This window comes from Notechis scutatus, chromosome Z, assembly GCF_049901735.1.
Source record: "Notechis scutatus isolate UNSWTSFEM ecotype Mainland chromosome Z, rNotScu1.2, whole genome shotgun sequence".
Taxonomy (NCBI): domain Eukaryota; kingdom Metazoa; phylum Chordata; class Lepidosauria; order Squamata; family Elapidae; genus Notechis; species Notechis scutatus.
Genome location: NC_142025.1, coordinates 97459573 through 97486364, shown reverse-complemented (window position 1 = coordinate 97486364; position 26792 = coordinate 97459573). Strand labels below are relative to the sequence as shown.

Sequence of the window (26792 nt, the reverse complement as noted above, 5' to 3'; positions counted from 1 at the left end):
GCATGAATATCTCCACTTTTCAACCGGCCAACGCCCGCCTTCCCGCCTTCCCACGCTGATTGGCCATTATGGCTCGCACGTCATGAGGCTGACAGGTCGAAAAGAACGCACGGTTTCAAAAACTTTGTATTTAAAATAAGCTACGTAGGGTTAATTAAACCAGAAAGCCTATGCCCTTATATTAGGGAAGAGATCAAAGTATTAGGGATTTATGTCTCAGTACACAAATATAGTGAAGCATTTCTAGCTTTTTCTTGATTTATAGTGAACGAAAACCTTCACCTGTTTTGCAAATATGTAATACTAGTAATACTATTTTATATTGCCTGGTGTTCATATTACTCTGCAAAGTATGCGATAGTTTGAGTTTTAGCGATATTGCCTTTCAGAAACAAAGGGCTGATTTGAGTTCTTCAGAATATAACCTAGACCAAAATACCTAGATTTAATGCAGATGTAGATTATAGTTAGCAGAAATTATTCAAGAATAAAGAATGTTGCGCGCGCGGTTCTGTTCAGTAAACACCCAGGATTGTTCTCATGCAAATTGTGTTGGATAGGAAACACATCAGTTACAAGATAAATTGTAGATCCGTTGTGCTCTCTGAGCTTGCTTGCTCCACTCCCCAATCCCTTCTACAGTAGCAACACAGATGTTACTGTTATGAACTAATAAAAACTATTTAATAAAACTTATCAACCGCATGATAAGCAGGCTTGTAATCCTGCACCTTTGATTGGCCCATGGATAGCAAACAGGAATTGGTCCTTACGGAGCAGCCTGATTGGCTATTAGTTGAACATCTCTCATTGGGCAAAAGTTAAGCATTTGGACACAAGTCATTGGTTAACGGGTCAGCAGCCAGCTCTATAAAAGAGCTGCTGCTGCCCAAGGTTTTTACGCTCTGTTCCTAATCCTTAATAAAGAGTTGAAGTTCACTTGTTCTCTGACTCGTCTCCGTTCCTTGCACCCATGCCCAGAATCTAACACTGGCGACGAGGATGGGATGCGGAGACGATAGAGCTGACTGAACACTAAAGAGCGCCAAACAGAGCACGTGGCTGAACGCGCACCAACAACGGCAATATGGCCAGCGGTGCTATACCACCCGCTCCATTTGACCCGGCAAACGAAGACTGGGACTCGTATATGGATCAATTCCAAATGTTTCTGGAGACCAATAATTTAAAGGACGCTACAACCGGCAAGAAACGAGCAATATTCCTGACCCATTGCGGGCCGGCCATATTTAAGATGGCGAAATCACTTGCAAAACCGGCTGAGGTGAAATCGATGGATTGGGACACCCTCGCGCCCCTCTACGGGCCCACTATGCACTCACAGTGCCAACACTTGTCCGAAGGCACGAATTTTACCAGAGGGACCAACGGAAAAGCGAAAGTCTTGCAGACTACATCGCTGACCTCCGGAACTTGGGAGGCCTCTGTGGGTTTTCCAACCTCGAAGAAGCTTTGCGAGACCGCATAGTTCTGGGATTAGATGACCAGACGGTACAGAGCAAGATCATGGCCAAAGGGGACATCGATCTTGCCGATGCCATCGCAGATGCTACCGCAGCAGAAGCAACCAGGAAGTCGGCCGCTCAAATGCGCCGCACCAACGCACCGCTCCGTCAACTCGCGAATGACACCTCGCCTCGCCCTGAGAGGCACTCAACAACGGCGCACCATGAAGACCTGGAATCCCCATCAGAAAGTGATGAGGAAGAGGTCAACCGACTCCGGTCCGAACGAGACCAACAAAACCAACGATTCCCGCGACAATGCGCGGGTTGTGGGGCAAACCACTCACGATCCGATTGCAAATTCCTCGACGCACTCTGCCGTTCCTGTGGGAAAAGAGGCCACATTGCAAAGGTCTGCAGAAGCAAGCGAGGATCCAGTCCAAACTGCGGTCAGTCTTCGGGATTCGCTCCTGCGAATCGAAACCACCAGAACCACCAATGGAACAACCACTCCTACAGAAATCAAACACCTGCCACTTCAACGAGACGAGAAGAGGCACACCAAACCATTACCATCGGCCACGCTACATCCTTAGATGCAAGAAAGATCCAAGTGAAGGTCGCCATCGAGAACCAACCATGCGTGATGGAAGTCGACTTGGGGTCGTCTCTCTCAATGGTTTCCTGGAAGACCTTCAAACAACTAATCCCGGCCATCCGTCGTCAGGACCTCAGCCCCCAAAGGATCATACTCAAGGATTACCAGGGCAACAGAATCCCGGTCGTCGGTTCCAGCCAAGTCCAAGTCTCCTTCAAGAATCGTATTGCATCACTACCGCTGACCGTTGTCGACCGTGACCGGCCTAGCTTATTAGGCCTACAATGGTTCGCCCCACTCGGGATCGAGGTAGCCGGCGTCCACCGAGCTGAGAGCAACGACTGGGAGGAGTCTCTCGTCCAAGAATTCCAGGACGTTTTTTCAGACGAGCTAGGCAAGTACAAGGGGACCCCAATATGGTTTAACCTCAATCCTGAAGTAGCTCCCATCCACCTTAAGCCTCGTCGGGTGCCTTTTGCACTTAAACCAAAGATCGACGAGCAACTCAATAAATTAATAGCCCAGGGCGTTTTAGAACCAACCGACCACGCCCGTTGGGAATCCCCAATTGTAACACCCATTAAACCAGATGGATCGTTAAGAATTTGTGGGGACTATCGGGCCACTTTGAACCACGCACTTCAGCAGAGTGCTTACCCGGTGCCGGTGGTTCAACACCTTCTCCACTCCCTGGGTGGTGGGAAGATATTCACTAAATTGGATTTAGCACAAGCGTACCAACAGTTGCCCGTAGATGCGGAAACTGCGGAAGCACAAACTATCGTTACGCATAGAGGCGCTTTTAAGTGCAATAGACTCCAATTCGGAGTGAGCGTAGCTCCGGGAATTTTTCAAAGTTTAATGGAGAGACTCTTACAAGGAATAAAAGGGGTTGTGCCATATTTTGATGATGTTTTAATTGCCGCCCCTAATAGAGACATCTTAGAAAAGCGTCTCAGAATGGTTCTAAGGAAATTTAAAGACGCCGGCCTGAAGGTTAAAAAAAAAAAATGTCAACTGTGTACTGAGAGGGTGGAGTTCCTGGGATACCTTCTCGATAGTCAAGGAATCCATCCCACTGATAACAAGCTAAAAGCGATTAAAAACGCCCCCAGCGCCTAAAAAATAGAACAGACCTCCAAGCCTTTCTGGGGCTCATTAACTTCTACAACATTTTCTTGCCCCAGAAGGCGACTGTAGCGGAGCCCTTACACAGACTTCTTGATAAAAGAGCAACCTGGGTCTGGGGACATCGAGAGGAACGCGCCTTCCAACAAGTGAAAGACTTACTAACCTCCGACGCTGTTTTGATGCAGTACAACGAGACTTTACCCTTAACTATTACTTGCAACGCTTCACCGTTTGGAGTGGGAGCAATCTTAAGCCATGTACTACCAAACGGAAATGAAGCACCTATTGCGTTTTTTCTCACGAACATTATCAAAGGCTGAAAGGAACTATAGCCAACTCGATAAAGAGGCCCTTGCTGTTGTGTCTGCTGTGAAGCGCTTTCACGAATACGTGTATGGACGAGCATTTACGATAGTCACAGATCACAAACCATTGCTTGGTATTATAGCGGGAGACAAGCCAACCCCCCCTATATATTATCGCCAAGAATGACTCGTTGGTCTGAGTTCCTAGCTGCCTACAATTATCTGTTGCAACATCGCCCGGGGAAAGCCATTCCCCACGCTGATGCGTTAAGCCATTCCCCACTTCCGGAAACCGTCAACGACCCAGCTCCAACCCTCACGACGCTCCAAATCGAGGCGCTGCACTCGCCACCACTAACAGCAAGAGACATCGCCATTGAGACGAAACGGGATCCTGTCCTGGCACGAGTTCTCAGCTGGGTCGAACGAGGATGGCCAGTTGACCAACTCCATGACAATTTCGCACCATTCAAGAATCAGCAAACAGAGCTTTTCTCCCAGAGAGGCTGCGTTCTCTGGGGGGATAGAGTAGTCGTCCCAGAGAGGCTACAACAGACAGTTTTAAAAGTATTACACGAGGGACATCCTGGCATCGTGCGCATGAAGGCGCTCACCCGAAGCTACGCGTGGTGGCCGGGCATCGATAAGCAGATCGCAGCCTGGGTAACCACGTGCCAGAAGTGCCAAGACGTTAGCAATGCCCCACCTAAAGCGACGCCAACTGAGTGGGAAACCCCTCGGGGTCCGTGGTCCCGTATCCACGTTGATTTTGCGGGATCCACCAAAGGACACACGTTTTTATTAACAGTTGACGCCTATTCAAACTGGCTAGAAATCCAGAAGATGAAGACAACCACAACAGAGTCAGTCATTAATAAACTGAATAAATTATTCACAACGCATGGGTTACCAGTCGTTTTAGTTTCCGATAACGGGCCCCAGTTCACTGCCCTAGCTTTTGAACAGTACCTAGCGGACCGGGGCATCCGCCACGTGCTCACCTCGCCAGCGCACCCTGCGGCTAACGGAAGGGCGGAGCGAATGGTACAATTCGTCAAAAAAACCTTACATAAAATGGACTATGGGGACATCGACGACAAGCTCAACCGAATACTCCTGCTCCAACACATCACCCCACACAGCATCACGAATAAGATGCCTGCCGAACTGCTAATGGGGCGGAAACTTCGCTCTCACCTTGACCGTCTCCATCCTTCTTATTCACCAGAAAAACCTTTCAGATCTAGCGGAAAGTGCCGCGAATTCAAGGTAGGCGACTTGGTGTTTGCTAAAAACTTTTCTGGTGACCCATTATGGGTTCCTGCAACTATTACCCAACCCACCGGCCCCAGATCCTATCGCCTACAGACTAATGACGGGAGAGCATGGAAACGCCATATAGATCAGCTTCGATCCAGATTGGCACCCACCTCCCGTGACTTCCCTAATTCACAAACTAAGGGGGAGGGGATATCGAGGAGGCTGAAAATGGAATAGATGATGACGTAATCACGGGGACCCAGCAACCTAACCGAAGAAACGCGCAACCTAAAGAAGAATCAGGGAGCGGGGTGGCATCACCGCCCAGAAATAGCACGAGGGAGGCAAGCCCACGGGACCCGGAAGTAAACCTAGGAGACTGGGATAACAACAACGAGAGCCGCGCCGAGTCCTCCCGCACGGAAACGGAACTAGCCGTACCAGAAAACCTTGAAAGAGTTCCATCGGAATCGGACTGCAGACAAAAACCGGTGGAACTGCGGGAATCAAACAGGCAGGTGAAACGACCTGCATATCTACGCGAGTATGTTACCGCACCCCTCAAACGGAACCTAGGGAGGAGGGGTGTTATGAACTAATAAAAACTATTTAATAAAACTTATCAACCGCATGATAAGCAGGCTTGTAATCCTGCACCTTTGATTGGCCCATGGATAGCGAACAGGGATTGGTCCTTACGGAGCAGCCTGATTGGCTATTAGTTGAACATCTCTCATTGGGCAAAAGTTAAGCATTTGGACACAAGTCATTGGTTAACGGGTCAGCAGCCAGCTCTATAAAAGAGCTGCTGCTGCCCAAGGCTTTTACGCTCTGTTCCTAATCCTTAATAAAAAGTTGAAGTTCACTTGTTCTCTGACTCGTCTCCGTTCCTTGCACCCATGCCCAGAATCTAACAGTTACCAAGTCATAACAAAGCAGCAAACAACCAAATTCAAAGAGCATGAAAGTCCCCAGACACAACAATGTTCTATCTAGTTCCTATTTTTTCCTTCCATCTTTTATTTTTTAAAGAAGCAAAGCACTGCTAGTTATCAACATTATTTTGAAGAAAGTATCAGTCTTACATTGACATATTTTTAAAAAATATTGTGGTTATAGCACATTCTTTTATTTGGACGTATGCTTTTGCACAAAGGAATAGATAAATTTGTAGTAATAAAAAGCATAACTGGAAATATTACATGGAATTAGTTTTGTCTTCTGAAAAATAGACCTTTTGTGATAGATTATCTTCTTGGCACTTGATGTCCAAAGAGACAGTTTCTCACTTCCATAGAAGCAATGTGACAATGCCCACAATAAGCTGACAAAATTCCAAAGATGTTCACTACTCTGAAATGAGTTCTTATCCTTGCCTCATAAAGGCCAAATGAAATGATGGTCTGTCACATCTTATTAGTGCCTTTGTTATAACTGCATCTTATCATTAACTAAACTTTGTAACATGCAATTATTTCAAGCCTTTTTCTTATGTCAGGGAAAACTGTAGTTTCTCAACCGTTTTCTGTAAATATTTGCTCAAAAAACAAGAAAAAATAACAAGTATTAGGAAGAATTTTTTTGTATTACCATGGCAAATTTCATAAAACTCTGTTAATCTATTTTTGTCAAAAAAGTTTTAAATACAATAGTTTCTTATAAGGCAGTTTCTACAGTCTCTTTGTTTTTGGACTCTTCAATATCTTTTTTGTAATAATTACAAAATTATTATATAATTAGACAGCATTCCATATATAGTTTCATCATTAATTTATATAATAGCCTTGTGATACTTAAAAATTTAGTTTCAATTCCTTTTTTAATTATTTCCAAAATATAATTGCTTTTTTCACAGGAAGTTACATGTTGGTCAATATTTTTATTTAATTGGACTACTATAAATAATCATTAGCAAACTTGGATATTTCACTGTTTATCCATAACTTTTGTTTCATACGGTTTCAAGAAATATTCAATTATTTCTAACCCTATTTTTTCTTTAAGTAATAATCATATAATAATTTATATTTGATGATTAATCTTTGATATTTTGCCAAAGACTTTATCAACAGATAGGGCACATACCTTTTCTCTCTTCTATAAAGACACATGATAGGATAATTTTTAGCTAAAAGGTCTTCAATAATTTTAAACAAAGCTGGCAACATTGTGTTCCTGTGTTGGAGGCCTTTAGTGAAGCTTGGCTCCAGGTAGATGGATGGCTATCATTTGTTAGGAAGCTAGGTTTCATCTGGGTGCCTGGTTGGGGTGTGTTTGAGGTGGAGGTATCAGGGGGGATCTGTTTGTGCCCAGGTGTTTGCCTGGCTTGTGTGGAGATTTTTTTTTTTTTTTTTGTGAGTGCAGGCTTCCAAATGATTGACAGTCTGGTGGAATCATCTCTTCTATTCATGCTTTCAGGTCTTTTTTCAATCTCTATGGCTTCTCTGATAATTCTGTGGCTGGGGTTTTCTATAGTGGCTAGGGTTTTGGTGCCATTGAAGTTGATGCTAGGACCTGTGGCTTTCATGTGTTGGACTAGTGAGGAAGTGTGTTCCAGCTTTTTTACTGCATTTTTGTGTTCATCCAAGTGGGTACTTATTCTTCTATTGGTCTATCCAATGTATGTGGCCGGGCATGATGCACAGGGGACTTCGTATATGCCTTGGTTTTCCAGGTCAATTTTATCTTTGGGGTTTCTTAGGATGGCTGCTATTTTTCTGTCTGTTTTGAAGGCAGTCTTGATGTGATGCCTGTGTAGTATCTTACTGATTTTGTCTGTAGTACCTCTTATGTAGGGCAGGACAGCTGTTCCATAGGTCTGTTCATCTTCTAGGTCTCCATTATGTCTCAGTGTGTTTTTGTGGATCAAGCGGTGATTTTGCTTTTGTGGAAGCCGTTGGCTGTCAGTACTTTAGTCAGGGTGCATAGTTCAGTCTTTATGTGTGTCTTGTCTGCCAGGCGTTTGGTTCTAGCAATTAGTGTTTTAGCCACGGAGTTTATCTGTGCTGGGTGGTGGTGGGATTGGGCATTGAGGTAGCGGTTAGTATGTGTTTTCTTCTGGTATATGGTGTGTCCTAGTGTGCCATCTGTTTTTTTGTAGATTAGTACATCTAGGAATGGTAGTTGTTTGTTTGTTTCTGTTTCCATTGTGAACTTGATTTTGGGGTGTGTGCTGTTTAGGTGTGTTAGGAAATTGTTTAGGTTTTCTTTTCCATGGGGCCAAATCACGAATGTGTCATCGATGTATCTTAACCATAGTTTGGGTTTGTGGGTGGCATTAGCCAGGGCTCTGGATTCGAATTCTTCCATGAACAGGTTTGCAATGACGGGTGACAGTGGTGATCCCATAGGGGCTCCTTCTATTTGTTTGTATCTTTGTCCTTTGTATATGAAATATGTGTTGGTTAAGCAGTGTTCTGTTAGTTCCATGAGGTGTTTAGCTGGTTGGTATTTATTTTTGATGATTTCAAGAGTTTCTTTTATCGGGACTTGAGTGAATAGTGAAACCACGTCAAAACTTACAAGCAGATCTTCTTGCTCCATGTGTAGATCTTTGATCATTTCCAAGAAGTGGTATGAGTTTTGTACACGTGAAGCTGCTGTTTCAGCATGGGGCTATAGCTGTTTTGCTAAGTGTTTAGCTAGGTTTTGTAGTGGTGCTCCTCTGGAGCTGACTATGGGTCTGAGAGGTATGCCTTCTTTGTGTATTTTTGGGAGGCCATATAGTTTGGGGCATCTGGAAGATTTTTCTCTTGGGATGATCGTCTGTTGGATCTCTTTGCTCATGTGGCTGGTTATAATTTTCTTCTTGGTTAATTTTTCCAGATATGTGGTTGGGTCCGTGTTTATGGGTTTGTATGTGGAGTCTTGGAGTAGGTCTGTCAATTTTGTTTCGTAGTCTTTTCTATCCATTACTACTGTGGCATTCCCTTTGTCTGCTGGAAGTATGATTATGCTGCTATCTTTTTTCAGGGCTTGCAGCGCCTTGAGTTCTTCTTTCTGCAAGTTGCTTTTGGGTGGTTTGCTTGTGCATAGGATGTTGGTAACTTGGTGTCTTATTCTATCAGCTTCATCTGTATTTAATTTAGTTAGGCTGGATTCTACTGCACATATGATGGATTCTGTGGGGATTTTTTGGGTGCTATAGCATAATTGAATCCTTTGGTTAGGACATCTGTTTCTGTTTTGGTGAGTTCTCTGTTGGAAACGTTATATACTAATTGTTTCAGGTGTTGTTGTGAGTTGTTGGGGCTTTCTTGTCATGGTCTAATTTCTTTAGTTTCTTCAAGAGTTTGTCATTTTTGTAAGTGGTTTCAGTTTCAGCTCTCCAAGTTGTAAGTTGTTTTATCTTGTCCCAAAGTAGAGGGTGGATTTTGCTGCTCAATTCCAGGTGTAGTGCTAGCAAATCTTTGTTTAACTGATCCAATTGGAATCTCTTTCTGTGGAGCTCATTCCTGAGTAGAGCCATTTCAGTTCTTTTCAGGATACGTTTAGTAGCTGCTGTGCTGTGCTGAAATGTTAATTTGAAGCAGGTTGGTGTTGCATTGTTGTCTCTGCAGCTGCGTAGGAATTTGAGGTCACATAGTATTCCTGCTCTTTTAACTTCCAGCTTCTCATAGGTTTTGGTCTGGCTGTTTATTTCCTCCCCGTAGAGGTCTGATATTTGTTTTCTTAAGTTTTCACAGGTACTTACATGTATGGTATTCAGCTTTGTTCGGGTATTTTCCCACGTCATTGTAGTTGTGCTTTTAAAGTTGTAGCAACGTTTCGGCAGAATCTCATCTGCCATCATCAGGCTTCTGTATTGTGTTTGTCTGTGAGTCAGACTTTTACAAATGATAGCCGTCCATTTACCCGGAGCCAAGCTGCACTAAAGGCCTCCAATACAGGAACACAATGTTGCCAGCCAATCAAGACACAAAAAGAGCCACAAAACACACAGAAGATATTAGAAACATCAATCAAGCAGAACACAGCAAACCCCAAGACCAATAAACACAGACCAAGACTCCCAACCAATCAGGATGAAGAAAAAACCATTCTGGCACAGCAATAGGCTAGCCCCAAATTTTAAACTGAAACCACTGTAAAAGTCTGACTCACAGATGAACACAATACAGAAGCCTGATGATGGCAGATGAGATTCTGCCGAAACGTTGCTACAACTTTAAAAGCACAACTACAATGACATGGGAAAATACCCGAACAAAGCTGAATACCATATACATATATACATAAATATGGGAATTGGATATCTGCCTCAGTAAGACGGAGGGAGAAGCTGGGGAGAAGCTGCTGTGTAATTTTTACATTGTAGGAAGTTAGCACCCACCCCTCTCCTAGAAAATTGAAATATCCTAGGAAATATTAAAAAGGCAGAATATTTCCTCTAAAAAGAGTAGAAACTCTGAAGCAGAAAATCACCTCAGAAGCAGAAACTCACCTCCACCTTTGTTAGTGGGTGGGCCATCAAGGCCTGGGCCAGAATACTTTACATAATAAAGATCTGCAAGTAAAACTATAGCAATTGCCAAAAGCCCTTTCAGTGCATCATCCAGCAAGGCTCAACCAAGCCTGGAACTCAGGACAGCCTACAGAGTTGCCCCTGCATGGACCCATGGGGGTCTGACAACCAATCAGAATACAAGCTCCAATTCAAATCCCAATAGAGGGTATAAAACCCAGGCACTCTCAGCACCTCAGCCCTTTTTCTTGATCTCCTCCTTCACCTTGAAGCATGTGATCATCCTTCCTTTTCACTCTGGAGCTCCAGGCTCCAGGCCATGTAGTCCTGTCCACCATTAAACCTTCCAAACAGCCTCCATGTTTCCAGTGTCTTTTTCCCTGTTTGGAACTGAACCCCGAAGGATTTTTCTTCCAACAATATTGGCGACCACGAAGGGACTCCAAGCTAACCTAACCAATGGACCAGGCCCAGGTAAGATTCCCTTGCCAGCAAATAGACCCATTGAGTCTGTGGGTGAGTTTTCCTGGACCTTGGACATTTGGAACAAAGGTTTTAAAGGGATTTTGAGTGTTGAGCTCAAAGGCTGCTTGGAAGGAAGGTGAGTACCTCTAAATTCTAAATTTAAAGCATAGGAAATATTTTTATGCTTGCATGTGTGTGAGAGGGCCCTTCTCCCAAACACGATTGGAACTTGCTTCCTCTGTGCATTTCCTAACCGCAGAAAGACCAAAAGTCTGGAGAGCATGGGGGTTTTGCCAGAGCACAGGACCTTTTGTTAGGGAAGGGGGAAGAGCATGTGTGAGTGTCTTCACCCTTGGACAGCAACTGGATTTCATTTCTTTGGCCTCTAGTTGCCCTTTTGCCTGTTGCTAGCTCTACAGAGCCATGATCTTCAGGACAGGAAAAGCAAGGGGGGGTCATCAGAGTGTGGGACCTTCTGTATATAAGAGGGAAAGCCGAGTGGGTTATGATTGAAGGGAGGGAAGAAAATTTTTTGTTGTTGTTTTTGTCCAGTGTATCTCAAAAACAAACCCCAGGATTTTAGATAATTGTGTAATTTGGATATTAAATTAGGAGTGCCAGTATTTGTGTGCATAAGAGCAGCAAGTTTTCCCGTATTTGAGCTCTTCCAAATCCACTAAATGTGGGCCTGAAGGAAAGAAGTGGAGTACCAGTACTTATCTGCGGGGGGCAGAGAGTCTCACGGACTGTCATTTTTGGGGAGAGGAAAGAAGTCTGCACAGGCAGCTTACCCCAAGTCCAAAAACCGTGGCGCAGAGAGAGGGAGAGAGAGAGAGAGAGACTCATTTTTTAAAAGGGGAGTGCACATATTTTGTGGAATACTTTGTGGAAAAGAGAGAGTTTTGTTTGTTTTTTTAAAGATAGTGTTTGATGTTGTTATACGAGGTGCAATGACTAACTAAACCAAAGTCCCCCCATGACACCTTTTTTTCCTTGCTCTTGAATTTTTTGTGTCTGAAAACTGGATCGCTGACTGACCCGATTAAGCCAAAGTGTGAAACCCCACATTGGAAGGGGAAACATGGGAAGCAGTAGTTTGAGGATGCTGGGTGGAACCCCCCTGGGAGAGCTGTTGGAGGCTTGGGATGAGCGGCAGATGCCGACCCTAGCCGGCATGAGCAAGAAAAAGGCAAAATGTATATGCAGAGAATGGGCTTTGCTGAGGGATACAGGAAGACCAATGTGGTAAATAAAGGTACTTGAAAAAAAAAATGAAAGAAAAGAGCAATATATAAAACAGGATCACATGGGATTTTTTTTTAATTCTTTCTTTCTGTGTCTCTTTCTCTGTCATCTATGCAACCACATGGTTTGGTCCTTAAGATTTATGCCTTCTCCAATTTAACTGAGTTTTTATTGTAGGAATGATCAGTGTGTGTGTAAACCTCAGAGTCTTGTTTTTCTCTCTGTGTCCTTTTGTGTGTGTGTGTATGTGTGTGAGTGAGTGTGCATGTGTGTATGTCTAAGTCTTTGTGTGTCCTCGAGGTAACTGTTGCAACTGTTAAGTGTCTCTGATCCCTTCAGATATTAATTTTAAATTGTTAAGAGTTAGAGACACTGAGGGAAAAGAAAATGTCTTCGCCCAGTCTGGTCTGGCCAACTAGATTGGATGAGGAACAGAGTTCAATTTTCTTTCCTCTCTGTGCTTTTAAGAAAAACCCAAGGTTATTAGTGAATGTTTTAAGTTCATTTACAAGAAAAGTTTCATCCCTGCATTTACCATGTGTTTAAATGATTTTACCTGTTCATCCTTTTCCTGAAGCATGTGAATTGGTTTTTCCTTTCTCGTCTGTTGTGTCTCCATTTTGTTGGAATTTATTTATCTGTTTAGTAACTGCAATATTGATTTATTTTTCTTCATCCTCAAACCATGCCTGCAAGCTATCTACACCCACCCACCCCCATCTCTAATCCTTTTTACAGTGCCCTTCCTGGTAGAATTACCAGCAAAGGGGGGAGGGGACCCTTGTTCTTTGTCTTTCAGGCCTGCCACATGTGGAAATAGTTGCTACTCCCTAGAGACATTCCATCCGTTAGAGCCAAAGAATTGGATTTGGATCCAGCCTCCATTGAAAGTAATTACAGCAAACCAGAGTGGGGCAGACCTTCCCAAGCCTGACTGACCACCCATACCGCCTATGTCAACCAGAGACATGAAGGAAAGGACTCTGAGATGGACCAGTAAAAGACTAAAAGACTCTTTTCAATCCCCAGAAGATAGTTAGAAAGATTATGGGGGGAGGGTGGAAATTTATTGTAATATGAAATCCATTGTAATATTTTCTTTCTTGTATCATTTATATTGTAACCAGTTTGATGTACTCATGTAAGGATTGTATTTGAGAGTGGCTGGCCCAGCAAGTTCTGAACACCTAGGACTTCTGTCTGGTGGGAGGGAAAATTGTCCAGTGTGTTTGCATTGCTTATATTGTAAAATTAGCTGCATACCCAAGCCCATACACAGAGACACACCATTCACAAGTTATCCCTTCACCTACCTCCACACAAAGCTGTTCCTAGCTTCATTTTAATGTGTGTTTTTTTTTGTCTTTGTTTTGCTGCTCTGTGGCACTAAGGTCCAGCAGTCATATTGCCCTGCTAATTCCATGGGGGAGGAGGCATCTCCCTCAGGCAATTCCTGAAGAGATAGCAGGAAAGAGATCTCCAAACCCCAAGTCCTGACTGTGACTCACAAATGACTCTGCCCAGTAAAGCAGAATATGTTGCACTGATGGTCTCATGAGTAGAAGTCCCAGGGCTCATTGTGTGTAACTTTAAAAATACTAAATAGCCTGGACTGCACACTGGCTAACCTCAATTTGGCCTCACAAACCCTGGAAGCTAAGAGCTAGGCAGGTACTAACCATAACCTTGGAAATGGGCAGCCTGTAATTTAAAGGCTGTGGAGAATGTAGGGGCTTGTGCTTACAACCTGACTGTAAGCTCACAAAAAGTACATCAAAACATCGGAAATTTTAATTGGCATGAAAAATTGGATACTGTTAAAAAAAAATTCCAGAAGTTTTCAACCTTCATGGTTGAAATCTTTTGGGAGCCACTGAAGGAATCCTTTTCTGTTGCCTCTTTTTCAATGCCTTTCCCTTCGCATAAGAAAAATTAAAAGCACCCATCAAGTCTCCCTGATCTGATCACCTTTTAATCTTTTGTCAAAACTCATGTGTTTTGGGAAAAAAAAAAAGGAGGGGTTGTAGGAAGTTAGCACCCACCCCTCTCCTAGAAAATTGAAGTATCATAGGAAATATTAAAAAAAGCAGAATATTTCCTCTAAAAAGAGTAGAAACTCAGAAGCAGAAACTCATCCCCACCTTTGTTAATGGGTGGCCATTCCCACTTGGAACTGAACCCAGAAGGATTTTTCTTCCAACAATATTATGTTTGGTACTTAATGTTGTACACTCACATATATCCCATTGTATGGGTTTGTTCTCATAAGTATGCCCAGTTATTATTCAAATAGTCACATTGTCATAAGAATGGGCTGGGATAATCATATTAAGAGTCCTTAAGAGGTAGGAGAGAACCAATTTTTTTCTTTTCTTTTTGGCCCTTCCTTCAGTCTTCATTCATTGAGCAACAAATACTCATTTTATGTTAGTTATTTTACTGAGGTACGAGAATATGAACTGGAAGAAAGCAGTATCTTGTTATGCTTTTGCAGATAGGGAAAAGTATTGGACCTTTTCTGGTTCTGAGTTACATAAAACATAAAAAATTGATCCAATTCCTGTCTCTATCTATAAATTAAGTTTGTATTGCAAAGCATAGAATCCTTTTTTTAGATTATGTAAAACTCTACTTACTTGAGTTGATTAACAGCTATAAATTTTGAAGAATCTTTCATTTATAGTGCCACCATCGGTCTTTGATGGGGACCATACAGACCCTGTGCATACTCTGGGGTTTTTCTGGACTCATGACCTCTGCTCAAAGAGCAGGTGGCAGGCATGGCCAGGAGGGCATTTGCACAACTGTGGGTTGTCCACCAGTTACGCCCTTTCCTGGACCAATGGTCCCTACTCACAGTCACTCATGCCCTAGTTACTTCCCGTCTTGACTATTGCAATGCGCTCTACATGGGGATGCCCTTGAAGAGCATCTGGAAGCTCCAGTTGGTGCAAAATGCACCAGCCAGCATGGTTTTGTGCAGACCCCGATATGCATATGTATCATCTCTGCTGCGGGAACTGCATTGGTTGCTAATTTGCTTCCGGGTGCAATTCAAGGTACTGGCTGTCACCTTTAAAGCCCTTCATGACTTGAGACTAGGTTATCTGAGGGACCGTCTCTTACTGGTCACGTCTACTCAACCCATCAGAGCAGGGAGGCAGGGAATGTTGCGGGTCCCATCCCCGAGGGAGATACACCTGGTGGGACTCAGAAGAAGCACCTTCTCCATGATGGCTCCCTCTCTGGAACATCATTCCCTCAGAGATTAAAATGGCCACCACTCTAATGAACCTTGGTGGCACAGTGGTTAGAGTGCAGTACTGCAAACTACTTCTGCTAACAGCCAACTGCCTGCAATTTGGCAGATCGAATCCCACCAGGCTCAAGGTTGACTCAGCCTTCCATCCTTCTGAGGTGGGTAAAATGAGGACCCGGATTGTTGGGGGCAATAGGCTGACTCTGTAAACCGCTCAGAGAGAGCTGTAAAGCACTATAAAGCAATATATAAGTCTAAGTGCTATTGCTATTTATTGCTAATACTGTTCCAGAAGGCACTGAAGACCTGTTCTGCCAGCGGGCCAGAGGAACCCAGAGCGGGATGGAGCCCATGTGATCTGTTGTTGAGGCAGAGGATTGGAGTGAGGCGTGATTTTGTTATATTGTACTTTATTAATTTATTTGATTTTATATTCTGTAAGCCACCTTGAGTCACCATGGGTGAATAAGTGGCAATATAAATTTAATAAATAAATGTATTATTAGATGTATTCAACATTGATCAGAATTTCAGAGTTATATTACCACACATTTTTCTAATCATCTGGATGATGACAAATGAGTTGGAATACTGAACACAAGAAATCCTTATGACCTGGTTTCAAAGTTATAGTGGCTGCAACAGTGATTCTCCCCTATTGCAGCACTCACTCATCCACCCACCCAGGTGGGCTCCTGCAGTCACTCATTCACTCAAGGGATATCAGACTGGCTGTAGTGGGTTTAAATCAGCTGGAATTTGCAAGCCTCTAGCTTTCTTCCCACTCAGCGAGCAAGGGAGATCAGGCTGGCCAGAGTTTTCAACCTCCAGTGAGCAAAGGCGGATCAAGCTGGTTGGAGTTGCAACCCACTATCTGTCTCCTCACCTAAGGACTGGAAGGACTCCCTTGCCCAGAAATCTCCAACTTACCTTTCTGTTTTTCAGGTTCTGAAAGAGGCACACACGACACATAATCAACTTTCTTACAGTCAGCCTTGTTGTAAACCTTTTTCAACAGGTTGTATTCTTGTAATATTGTAGGTTTTTTTTAATGAGTCATTTTTTAAAAAAAGATTCCATTTGCTTCTGGAATTTATGGAGCTTTCCTAAAAAGGAATTACACCTTCCTTGCCATAAGGCTAGACTACAAACCCCAGCCAGTCTGATCTGTCATTGCTCACCAATGGTTGCAAACTCTGACTAGCCTGATCTCCCCTTACCCATTGGGTATGAAAGAAGCTGAAGAATTATGGGCAACCTGAGAGACAAGAGAAGGGTGAGGCTAATCTTGGGAGATCTGGGGCAGATGGCTGGGCTTGCATAGGCCTCCCCCATCCCGAGGAACCCTATTGTTGAATGACTCTTGAATTTGTTTAATGTCTGCATCAGGGAGAACAGGAAGTGAGATTAAAGTTATTTTGCATGGTACTTGCAACATGTAACTGCAATGGCCAGGCTCCATTACAATCTTGAGTACTACTCATGTACCTAAAATATTTGTTTCTCAAATCATATATGTAATCACCCATATACACACCTATTCCCAAATTAATTTGCTTTTATTTTCTATAGATCTCATCCAGATTTGTTTTGAACATGTTTTTTAATAATTCACTTGTCATACTCAAAATGAAGACCCAGTTTGATCTAGTGATTAAGACACTAGAGCTTAAGGCTAGAAACTAAGAGACTGTGAGTTCTTGTTCCATCTTAAATATGAAAGCTAGCTGATGACTTTGACAAGTCATTCTCTTAGCCCATAATATCAGGCTCAGATAACAAGCCAGTCAGTCAATTCTTGTCACAACCAATGAGTCAACACTTGGTTGATCTGAAAAAAAAAGTCCCTGTGTTTGTGGGAAAACATTAGGAGGGGGAAAAACACTTGTCAAGAGTAGGCTGAGATTTATAACACTGTTCTGAAAAAGTTGATATCCACTGAAAGTTACGCTGGCTGAATTTTTCATTACTTCCAGATCACAGATGATGTGTTTGCTAGTTTTGTTCAAAGTACAGTTACTTTTAGTAAAATCTAAGGTACAATTCTGTGATTTTGACCAGCGTGATCCATATGCTGCCCTGTAAAACAATCATGTACCGATGTATCCTGGCTTTTTTCTCAGCTGCAGATATTAGGAAAATTAGTATAGCATGCTCCTAGTTTATTCTTTTGAGTGATGCATTGGATTAGTGTGAGTAATAAAATTTAAGTATATAAGGATTACAGTTTGGGCTCCAACTACATTGCCTTCTGCCAAATGATACAATTTATGCTCATGAATTCTCAAGGAAGCCAGACTGTCCTCTTGCGAAGATTGGAGCAGGTGGTCTCAAGCAGGGGTCTCCGACCTTGGCCATTTTAAGACTGGTGGACTTCAACTCCCAGAATTTCCAAGCCAAGCTTGGAGACCCCTAGTCTAAAGCAAACCCTTGAAAACCATATCTTCCTTTCATAAATAAAGAGTACTTGTCTGCATGTTATATTCAATCTCATTTCTAGACAACAGGAGTTCTGCACCGTCAGTATAAAGCTGGACAAGGATGAAAGAGTAAATTTATAGGGAAATGATGTAACATTCTGTGTAAAATAAAATAGAAATTTGAATGACAGAGAAAATATCTGTGCACAAGATATATTTCAGAATTCTGCATTCTTTCTGAAATTAGAAATATAGCAGCCCAAAAAAAACTACAAAGCCTAGGCAAACATTATGCTTTATGTCCATATCACATTTTAGCTATTTTCTAAAATAGTTCTTTACTGAGCAGGGTTGTTGACTTACATATTTTGAAAAAAATATGTCTAGCATAGTTTGCAAAAGAAAAACTACCATATAATCATCCATTTGGCATTCTAGAAGAGATTAGCAGGGAAGAAAGAAAACCCAGGAAGAGAAGCAGAGAAGACATCCATATGACTTATGAAGACTTGAAAGCAATAAATTACTGGAAATCATAGACTAAAGTGGGAACAGAGGTGGTATTCAGCAGGTTCTGATCAGTTCTGGAGAACCAGTAGCAGAAATTCTGAGTTCAGAGAACTGGCCCCATTGAGTTCTGACTGGCCCCATCCCCATCTATTCTCTGCCTCCCGAGTCCCAGCTGATCGGCTGGGATTTCTTGCCCTGCACAGGAGAACGGAGCTGGAAAGCAGGTTAGTGGGGTGGGGAGGGAATGAGATTTTGCAGTATCCTTCCCCTGCTAGGCCCACCAAGCCACGGCCACAGAACTGGTAGTAAACGTTTTTGAATTCCACTGAAAGTACCATAGCAGTATTTTAGGGCTTATATATCTAAGAATTTATCTATTAGACAGAACTAGGAAAACTAAACAATAAACACATGGGAACAAATGTTTGTAGCTAAGTCTCATGATCAACCCCCCCAAGGCTCAGCTAATTATCAAGGGCAGGCAAATGTCTGGTGACTAAAAATGTATATCTGGATTTTTTTGAAGGGAGGAGACACTTAAATAAAGACATCAGCAAATATAGCCTATATTTCTGTCACATTTTAATTTATCAGGGTTGAAGTTTCCTCCCCCACCCTTATTTTTCTAGGCCTGTTAATTTATTTTACATGAAATTTATACACCATTTAATTTCACTTGTTTAGTTCTTAGGATCCAAGCCACAAACAGTGCATGGCCTATTTTTACCATGTTATACTTGGTACAAACAGTTTAGAGCAGAACATTAAGAGAGTAGTTAACTTAGAATGTACATGTTTCAGAACTATGTGAAAAGTAGCAGCTGAATAGGAGAGGAAAAATTTTACGAGTTTTCTGCCATAGCCACACCAGGATGTTGCCATATTTTGAATTAACAATGTCATATCACTGAGAAACCATAGATATTACATCTGAAGAAATCCCTATACTTCAACATAAACATAATCTTCTCAATTCCTTAAGCCTTGGCAAACCTAAGTAGCTAAACAGCAACTTTCTTAATCATGCGTTGCTTGATTATGGTGTGTTGAACAAGAGATATTAAGGATATCATCTTCAATACAGCAAAAATTAAAACATCAATTTGTAGAGATCATATTAAACTAAAATGTGTACATGTTCTATCCTAAAAAGGTTAGGGATTTCATACTACTAGTTTCATAAAGTGTTACAGTATAATTGTATATACCACTGAACAGCAGCAGAAACTGAGATTCATTTCCTGTGGAACGACTGAAAAACTTTCAGCAATTACTGTGGTGGTGAGCCAGAATAGATAAAGAAAACTGACCTGAAAGATAGCTGGTCTAAATTTTTCAGCCACATTTCTGTATTAGTTACATTAAATAAAAAAAAAAAAAAAGGGGGCGGTGTTAAAGGGCTATTGTCATGCTTAGTTGACTTCCAAGTCCCACCAAAATCAATGGCACAAGACAGCCAGTTTAACTAAGGTACCATTTATTTCAGTAAGATCTAGATATAATTAAAGTTTAGATCTGAATTCAACCTAAACATCTCTCATATATGAGCTCCCCTGTATTGAACATGAATTGCATAAAATAAATTCACAAGGATCACTCCCCCGCCCCACATAATAAAAAAAAAAGGGCAGGGGATAGTAAATTTTGGATTTTTACAGTAATGGATGTAAGCTGTACAAAAGCACTACAATTGTAGTGGGCCTGTGTAGGAAATGGCCCAGTCAAATGTGTTAATGCTGAATATACTGTCTTGAACTAAGCCCAGGTCTATTTCAAATTTGAAGTAAAACATATCAAAATGCAGTTGAAATTAAAAATAAAAAGGGAAACTCATGTACCACAATCCATTTTAACTGTCTCACAGCCGTGGTCATGCATACAAGGCATGTAAAAATCTTATTTTGCCAATATACACACACCAAAACCAAGACTCTTTAATTTCACATTGACTTTCCTTTTTATTAACGCCAACTTGCTTTAATTTTTTTCTTTTGTTTTTCATTTAAAACAATAGCACAAAAATGTGTTTCCAGGGAAGCAATTTGACATCTAGTGTCTGATGAACTTCTCCAATTAACAATTAAAGCCACACCAAGTATGAATTTAAAAAAAGGTATTTTAAAAAAGGGAGCTGTAAAGATTTGAGGGAGGAGTGATGTTGGGATATGAAATTGGTAAGCAGGAACATGCTACTCTCTTAAACAACTGATGGCAGAAACCTTAGATTTTTATCATCATGCCAACTAGTGTTAAGTTTAAGGCTCTGAATCAAATTACCAAACATTACCAAATAAAGTGGAATGGAAAGCTGCAATCACAAGGTGTTAGGGCAATGTTTTGTTTTTGAAACAAAACACCTTTTTCAAACTACCGGGTTATGCTTTTATGAAGAGAGACTTTACAGTGGCCCAGAAAGATCCAATTACAATACTAAATCTTATCTGCATGCAGGAGTAAAGTATAAAGAAAGACAGAAGGGAATGGGGGGATAATTTCATTTTAATGTGGCTGAGAAACATATTTCTATACAAGCTTGCAATTTTTGAGAATATTAGCAAATGAAACAAAAAAGGAGGAAGGAGAAAAGACAGACACAGAATATTTTATTTTCCCCTTCTCAAAAAATGAAACAAGGGAGCCTTACAAGCTTTCAAAATTTGAACCAAGATCACGTGTCGTTTCCTAGAATCTTCAGCTAAGAACTGCACTTATTATACCAAGCTGTCTTTCATAATTGGCCCATTCCACACAACTTGTAAGTGCTTTTGCTGCCTTTCAGTGTGTTTTCAGGTGCGCTCAGAGGCGAAACCCATTCCTGCCCTCGACTTGCTATAACATTCAACTTGCCAAGAAACCTCTGGTTTCTTTTTTTCTTTTCTTTTTGTTTTTAGAAAAAAAGGGAAAGGAATTGTTAAAAAAATCATCAGAAAGTAAAAGGGGAGAGGGTATTAAATATTTTGACCACTGACAAGCCTTTAAGGACATTTCACAGTTTTGTTATGCTCTATTTTATTACTATAATATTTACAGGGTGGTTGTTTGTATTTTTGTTGCTAAAATTTTGATAAAATCTTTTTATTAGAATTTAGTTCTGGAGTTGAGCAGGAACTGTTAAACTACATTCAATGTCCAGTTCCCATTGGTGTGAGAAAAAACTCCAATTTCCTTGGCGCATTATTCAATTGTTGAATAGCAGCTTTTCCTCCTCTTGCTGAGGCAGTTGGACCACAGCAGCTGGGATGTCCGAGGTGGATGAGAGTGGGTTCACACAGCAGTTGGTGAGGCTTTGCGTTGCAGGAGGTACTGATGAACATTTTCAGCATCACGCTTCAGCCATGCAGCATTCAACAGGATGTTTTCACAGCACTGCTGTATGGTACGCTCAGCTGATGGAGCTGGATGACTCTCAAAAAAAACCTACATGAAATGAAATAACATTTTCTGGGAGTATCACATCTGATAATTTCACATGGGTGAATCAGTATACAATAATTTGGATGAGCAGATTCTAAATACAAAGACAGAGGTTGCTATGTGTGGCATTTTATTAAGACAAGAATATTTTTTATAATGATATACTTGCAATCATGTGAAAAAAGTACACTCCATGCAAAGTGTTTTAATATATTTTATCTTCATTCAAACAATATAAAAGTAATGTAACTGAAGAACTATGAAAAACTGATTCTGCAATTATTTATTCCATAAAAATGAATAGTTACACTATTTCCTTTTGAGGAAAAATTAAATAGATATTTTGGCTCTAATATCTGGTATCGCCCCCTTTGGAAGGAACAACATCAACATTCTTATAATTGTCTACCAGTCTCTGACTTTGATGGGATGGATTTTTTTCCATTCATTTTTCAGCCATTTCTTAGGGGATTTACTGGAATGTTTAAAATAATAATATTACAAAGTCCACTTTTACTTGCTCTTCAGTCCTCTGAAAGAGAATCTCACATTCACCTCAAGTCCTTCTAGTACACTGAACAATTCATAGTGGATTCTTTGTTGATGAACTAGCTTTGATGCAGCAAAGCATCCCCTAAAATACCTTTTTAATCAGCATGAATTAACAATGGTTGTCAGGTTCTTCAGATGAAAAACTGCCTTTAATTTTTTCCAAACACATCTTCTGGCAGTGGGACCAAATAACTCTATCTTTGTCTCATCTGCCCACAACAAATTGATCTATCTAGGTATTAAGCAGAAAACTTCAGATTTGCCCTGATTTTTTTTTCTGGACAACAAAGGTTTCCTCCTGGCACATCTCTCATGTAGATAAAGACAGCTTATTTGTAATGATATGCTCATTGACATCATGTTGACTCACTTCAACATTAAAAGTAATGAGTGCTACTTGTCACTCATATGATGAAATTCTGAATATTTTAGACCTTTTGAGGCATCTTGCATTTTACTCTCATGCTGAACTTGCTAGGATGGCTGGTCTGGGTAATTTGACAGTTGTTTGAAATCAACCCAGTGTAATGACTGATTTGAAATTATTTAACAGTTTTTTTAAATGGACTGCAAAATGTAAATAATGAATTATATTTATAATATTTTATCCCCTTTATCTATGTCTATCAATATTGTTGAAAAGATCAAATATGCAAGATGTAGCAACTTGGGAACAAAGTGTTCTTAAAAATGTCCACAAGACATTTCTAGATTACTCCCAAACTTTTTTTTTGTTATATATTTTTATTGTTTACATATATATAAATGATGAACACAATGTGACCATCCTGGTGTTTCTTCCGCCAACTCTCAAACTTTCAATCCCCCTAGATTATGCTATCCTAGGCATTTTGGTGATTTTGAAAAGAATTTCCTGAACTGGAAGCAGATATCTCAAACAAGTTTGGAGAATATATTTCTGAAAAAAATGGAACCATGACCAGAACAGCACAGTCTAGAGGGGGAACAAAGCATTTCTTTCCTGAATCACTAACATATTTTGTATTACACTGCATTCTTATTTTTCAGTTCCACAAAAACTGTGTTTTAACAGAGTAATTGGAAGGACAAAATGTCCATTAGTGAGGAATGTCCACTGACTGAGAAATAAGGAACTATGGAGATTTAAGTCATTTGTGTGATGATGTCATCACAGAAATCATTTACTTAAATGATTTGATTACCCAACTTCCAAACTACTCTGGGTGACTTACCACTGGAAATTAAAATGTACTTATGAGAAAGCATAAATGAAGAATATTATGTCACTTATGTCATTTTATACCATATGCATGACATAATTCATTTAAATTAATTTATCGGGTAATTTTTACAATGACATCATTATGCAAATGAAGTTAAGTTGGTTCAAGTAAAATGCGGTTGAATTGAATTCCAGGAAAGCTATCTTTTATTCTTTTATTTAAAAAACACACACCCTTAAACTCCATTTCCACTTCCCCATATAGGATTTGAAAGAATAATTCAGCTACCTTTTGAAGCAGTGTACCTTGGATACACTGTTTGTTCTCCAAATATTGCTAAATAACTTAATCACTGCCCACAGTGCAGGAATGCTAATAGCTGTAATTCTGTAACCTCATGATTTTAGATAGGGCCGGAACAGATCATTTTTATTTATTATCAGAAAGTCAGTTATTTAGCAAAATCAATGAATACTATCATAAAAAATATTCCTTGAAACTTATATATCACTGCAGTATATAAAGTTCATTAGTATGAATGTAATACTAATAATAATTTAAACTTATATGCTGTTTGACTCTCAATGATTTTCCAAAGATGAAATTTACCAAGTCACTCTCCATCTTTTTTCTGATTTTAAATCAAACTAAGTTTCTATATGTTCCTTTTCCTAAACCCCACAATGATTATAGTAGCATATAATCTACATAAGCCAGTAATTAGTCAATGGTTTATGAATCCAAATTTTATGGGAAATTCCAATGTTCTAGCTGATTAAATAATCTGGTAACCACCTGATATTTAGACTGCAACTCCCATACATCCTGGATAGCCTGGTCAGGGATAATAGAAATTATAGTTTAAATATCTAAATCTGTAAATGCTAAGTCAGAGAACATAATGCTAGGGAGTCAAAGGATAGAATTCCCTTACCCCAATTTCCTCTTTTAGGGAGGATGGTACAATAGAGAAAAATAATCATCCCAATCACTGGCATGTAAACCAGAAGGGCAGCAAGAAAGATATTGATTGAATAGGCTTACCTTAACCTCTGAAGCCATTTTGTCAATTGCAAATCCATCCACTGACAGCTAAAAAAAGAAGCATAGAGTATAATAGATTTGGCATGAATTAAAAAAAAGAAAAGCTTTATTGCCATAGCCAAGACTTTTTGTGCATACCTTTATTAGCCTGGATATTAAGAACCCCCCCTGGTAGCGATTGTATAGTTCCTCCCAATTGTCTCTGACGAACTTCCAGGCAGCTTTTCTGCCCTGCTTGCTGCCTCCTGCAACTCCACCAATGACAGATACTGTGTCTTGGGGACGTACCTCTTCCTGTGAATGAAATAAGAAATGTAGCTGATTTGAACCTATAAAATAAATAATCTTCTCTCCCTCCCTCTCGCTTTTTCCCTCCCTCCCCTGTTCTCTCTCTCTGGCATATAAAATACAACTGAAAATTAAGACAATGAGAAAAAAGGGAAAGGAAAAGGGAATAGAGTGAGGAAAAAGGGAAACCCACAAAACCACTGTCTTTCAACTTTGTTCAGTGCAGTAAGTTACATGATAAAATTATAATATCAACTTTTTACTTATATACGGAAGTAATAGATATTTCTATAACAACAACCTATTTAATCATCAAAATCCAAAATCAAAGCTTCATTTTTATCTCTTTCAAGCAGAAAAGTCCAGAAGATTTGAGTTATATTCTTAGCATACCACACATATATAATTTGTACGACGTTTGTTCTCCAGAATGGGTATGGTCTAGCAGAAATGGGGAGACCATCAATTCTGGTGCTTAGTAACATTTAGAACTTGGGCCTAAAATAAGTATTTGACTTTATTACTATCTTGTCTTGTTGGAATGCAAAGAGGTCTCTTCTTACAGAAAGAATATCTCTTCCAAGAGTCCCAAAAACCAATGGCAAATTCCATAAAGAGAAATAGAGGATGACCAGGAGTACAAAGACATGTGCCTCTGAGGAAGGCAGACATACGAGAGTGGCCAGAAAGGCATGCCCCTCACCTAGTCAGGGGTCAGAGCCCAAGGTAGTTGCTTCACTGTATAGTGATTTTGCTGTTCTCTATTTGCTTAAAGAAATTCCAATATTTCAGGGACATCTGATGGTGCCACGAATGTCTGTCTTTTATACCACTCTTCAAATCAGTTGATAGACAGTGGTGGTGGCTAGGCATCTAGAAACCTACATGGTTTCTACTGTCATGATGAAAGCCTGAAATTCAAGAAATGTTCCCATTTAATTTCTAAGAGCAAAGATGTAACCAGCAGGAATCTAGGTGTAGAATTAGCTTACTCTATTTTTAATAGAGTAAAGAGCCATAATCTTCCAGGTCAGGATGAAACAATTAAAAGCATTGATGCCTTGATCATCTTTCCTTGCACACCACTCTGGATAGTACTAGAGTTGGTGGAAATTATAGAGTAATCATCTAGCCATGGTACTATCAGAACATCGACCCCCTCTGCTCTGTTGACTTGAAATGTCGACAAAAGAAGCATCTCACTTGTCTGTAGTCCATTGTCTAACAAGGTTTATTATCTTTTTGAAATCTCACAAAGTAATTCCTTTATGTATTCTGATTTTGAGGGTATGTGTTTCTCTGCCCAAGTCATTACTTACATGGCCTCTTTCTGAAGGCCCTTGATCTGTTTCCACCCTGAACACTCACTCTCTAAGTAAAAATCTGCCACCAGAGCTGGGTACATAGGTCTCAGCTGTAGTGAAGTGACACCTGGGAGTCTTTAACCATTAATGATTAGACCACAATTCCTGAACTGTTTTGGAAATGGGCTCCTCATTTCATCAGCCTAATGTTTGTAATCACATAATTCTTGATCAGCTCAAGGAATGCCAGATTTGCTGAGATCATCCCCAACGCAAAGGCTGGGCTACCTTTCTTGACACTCTTATGATCTGTCTCCTTTGTTTCCTCACAGGATCAAGGAAATCAAGGATTCCAAGCACAGGATGCTCTTTTTGCCCTTCTCTTTTTTTCTGATGTTGTCTAGCCAGGACCCCTTCCTTCCACATCTTTATTTTTTTTATTCCCATAGGTAGTCAGTCCTTCCTTCCTTCCTTCCTTCCTTCCTTTCTTCCTTCCTTCCTTCCTTCCTTCCTTCCTTCCTTCCTTCCTTCCTTCCTTCCTTCCTCTTTCTCTTTCATATAGCAGCCATCTCATCTACAGACAACTTTTCTTTCTTTTTCCTTCTTGCATGTTTATGAAGAGGATAAAAAGTAGGTTGACACTGACGAAAGATAAGATTTGCATGAGCTCTTGGAATAAGATAGGTGGTTTTCCTCTTTTCTTTCTTGCTCTGGAACAGTTTTGGTTCCTAAACAGTTTGGTTTAGTATGGAACATCACTGAGTTTTGAAGCAGCTTCACTTTAAGAGGTCAGGTGTAAAACACCTGGAATTCACATGTTTATGTAAGTATAATGAACAAAACTATCTCATTGAACATGGGT

The 26792-nt window shown here is 40.6% G+C and overlaps 1 protein-coding gene across 2 annotated transcripts in view; it reads right to left on the bottom strand.

Moving 5' to 3' along the window:
* Window positions 1–18688: 18688 nt before the first annotated feature.
* NPEPPS (aminopeptidase puromycin sensitive) overlaps window positions 18689–26792 on the bottom strand; it is a 102556-nt gene continuing 94452 nt past the window's right edge. For both annotated transcript variants that reach the window (XM_026669808.2, XM_026669809.2), the window contains 3 exons: window positions 24477–24632; window positions 24339–24386; window positions 18689–21540 (listed from right to left, as the gene is read on the bottom strand). In XM_026669808.2, coding sequence (XP_026525593.1) covers window positions 21388–21540; window positions 24339–24386; window positions 24477–24632 — 357 coding nt within the window. In that variant the 3' untranslated portion in view covers window positions 18689–21387. The remainder of the gene's footprint in view (window positions 21541–24338; window positions 24387–24476; window positions 24633–26792) is intronic.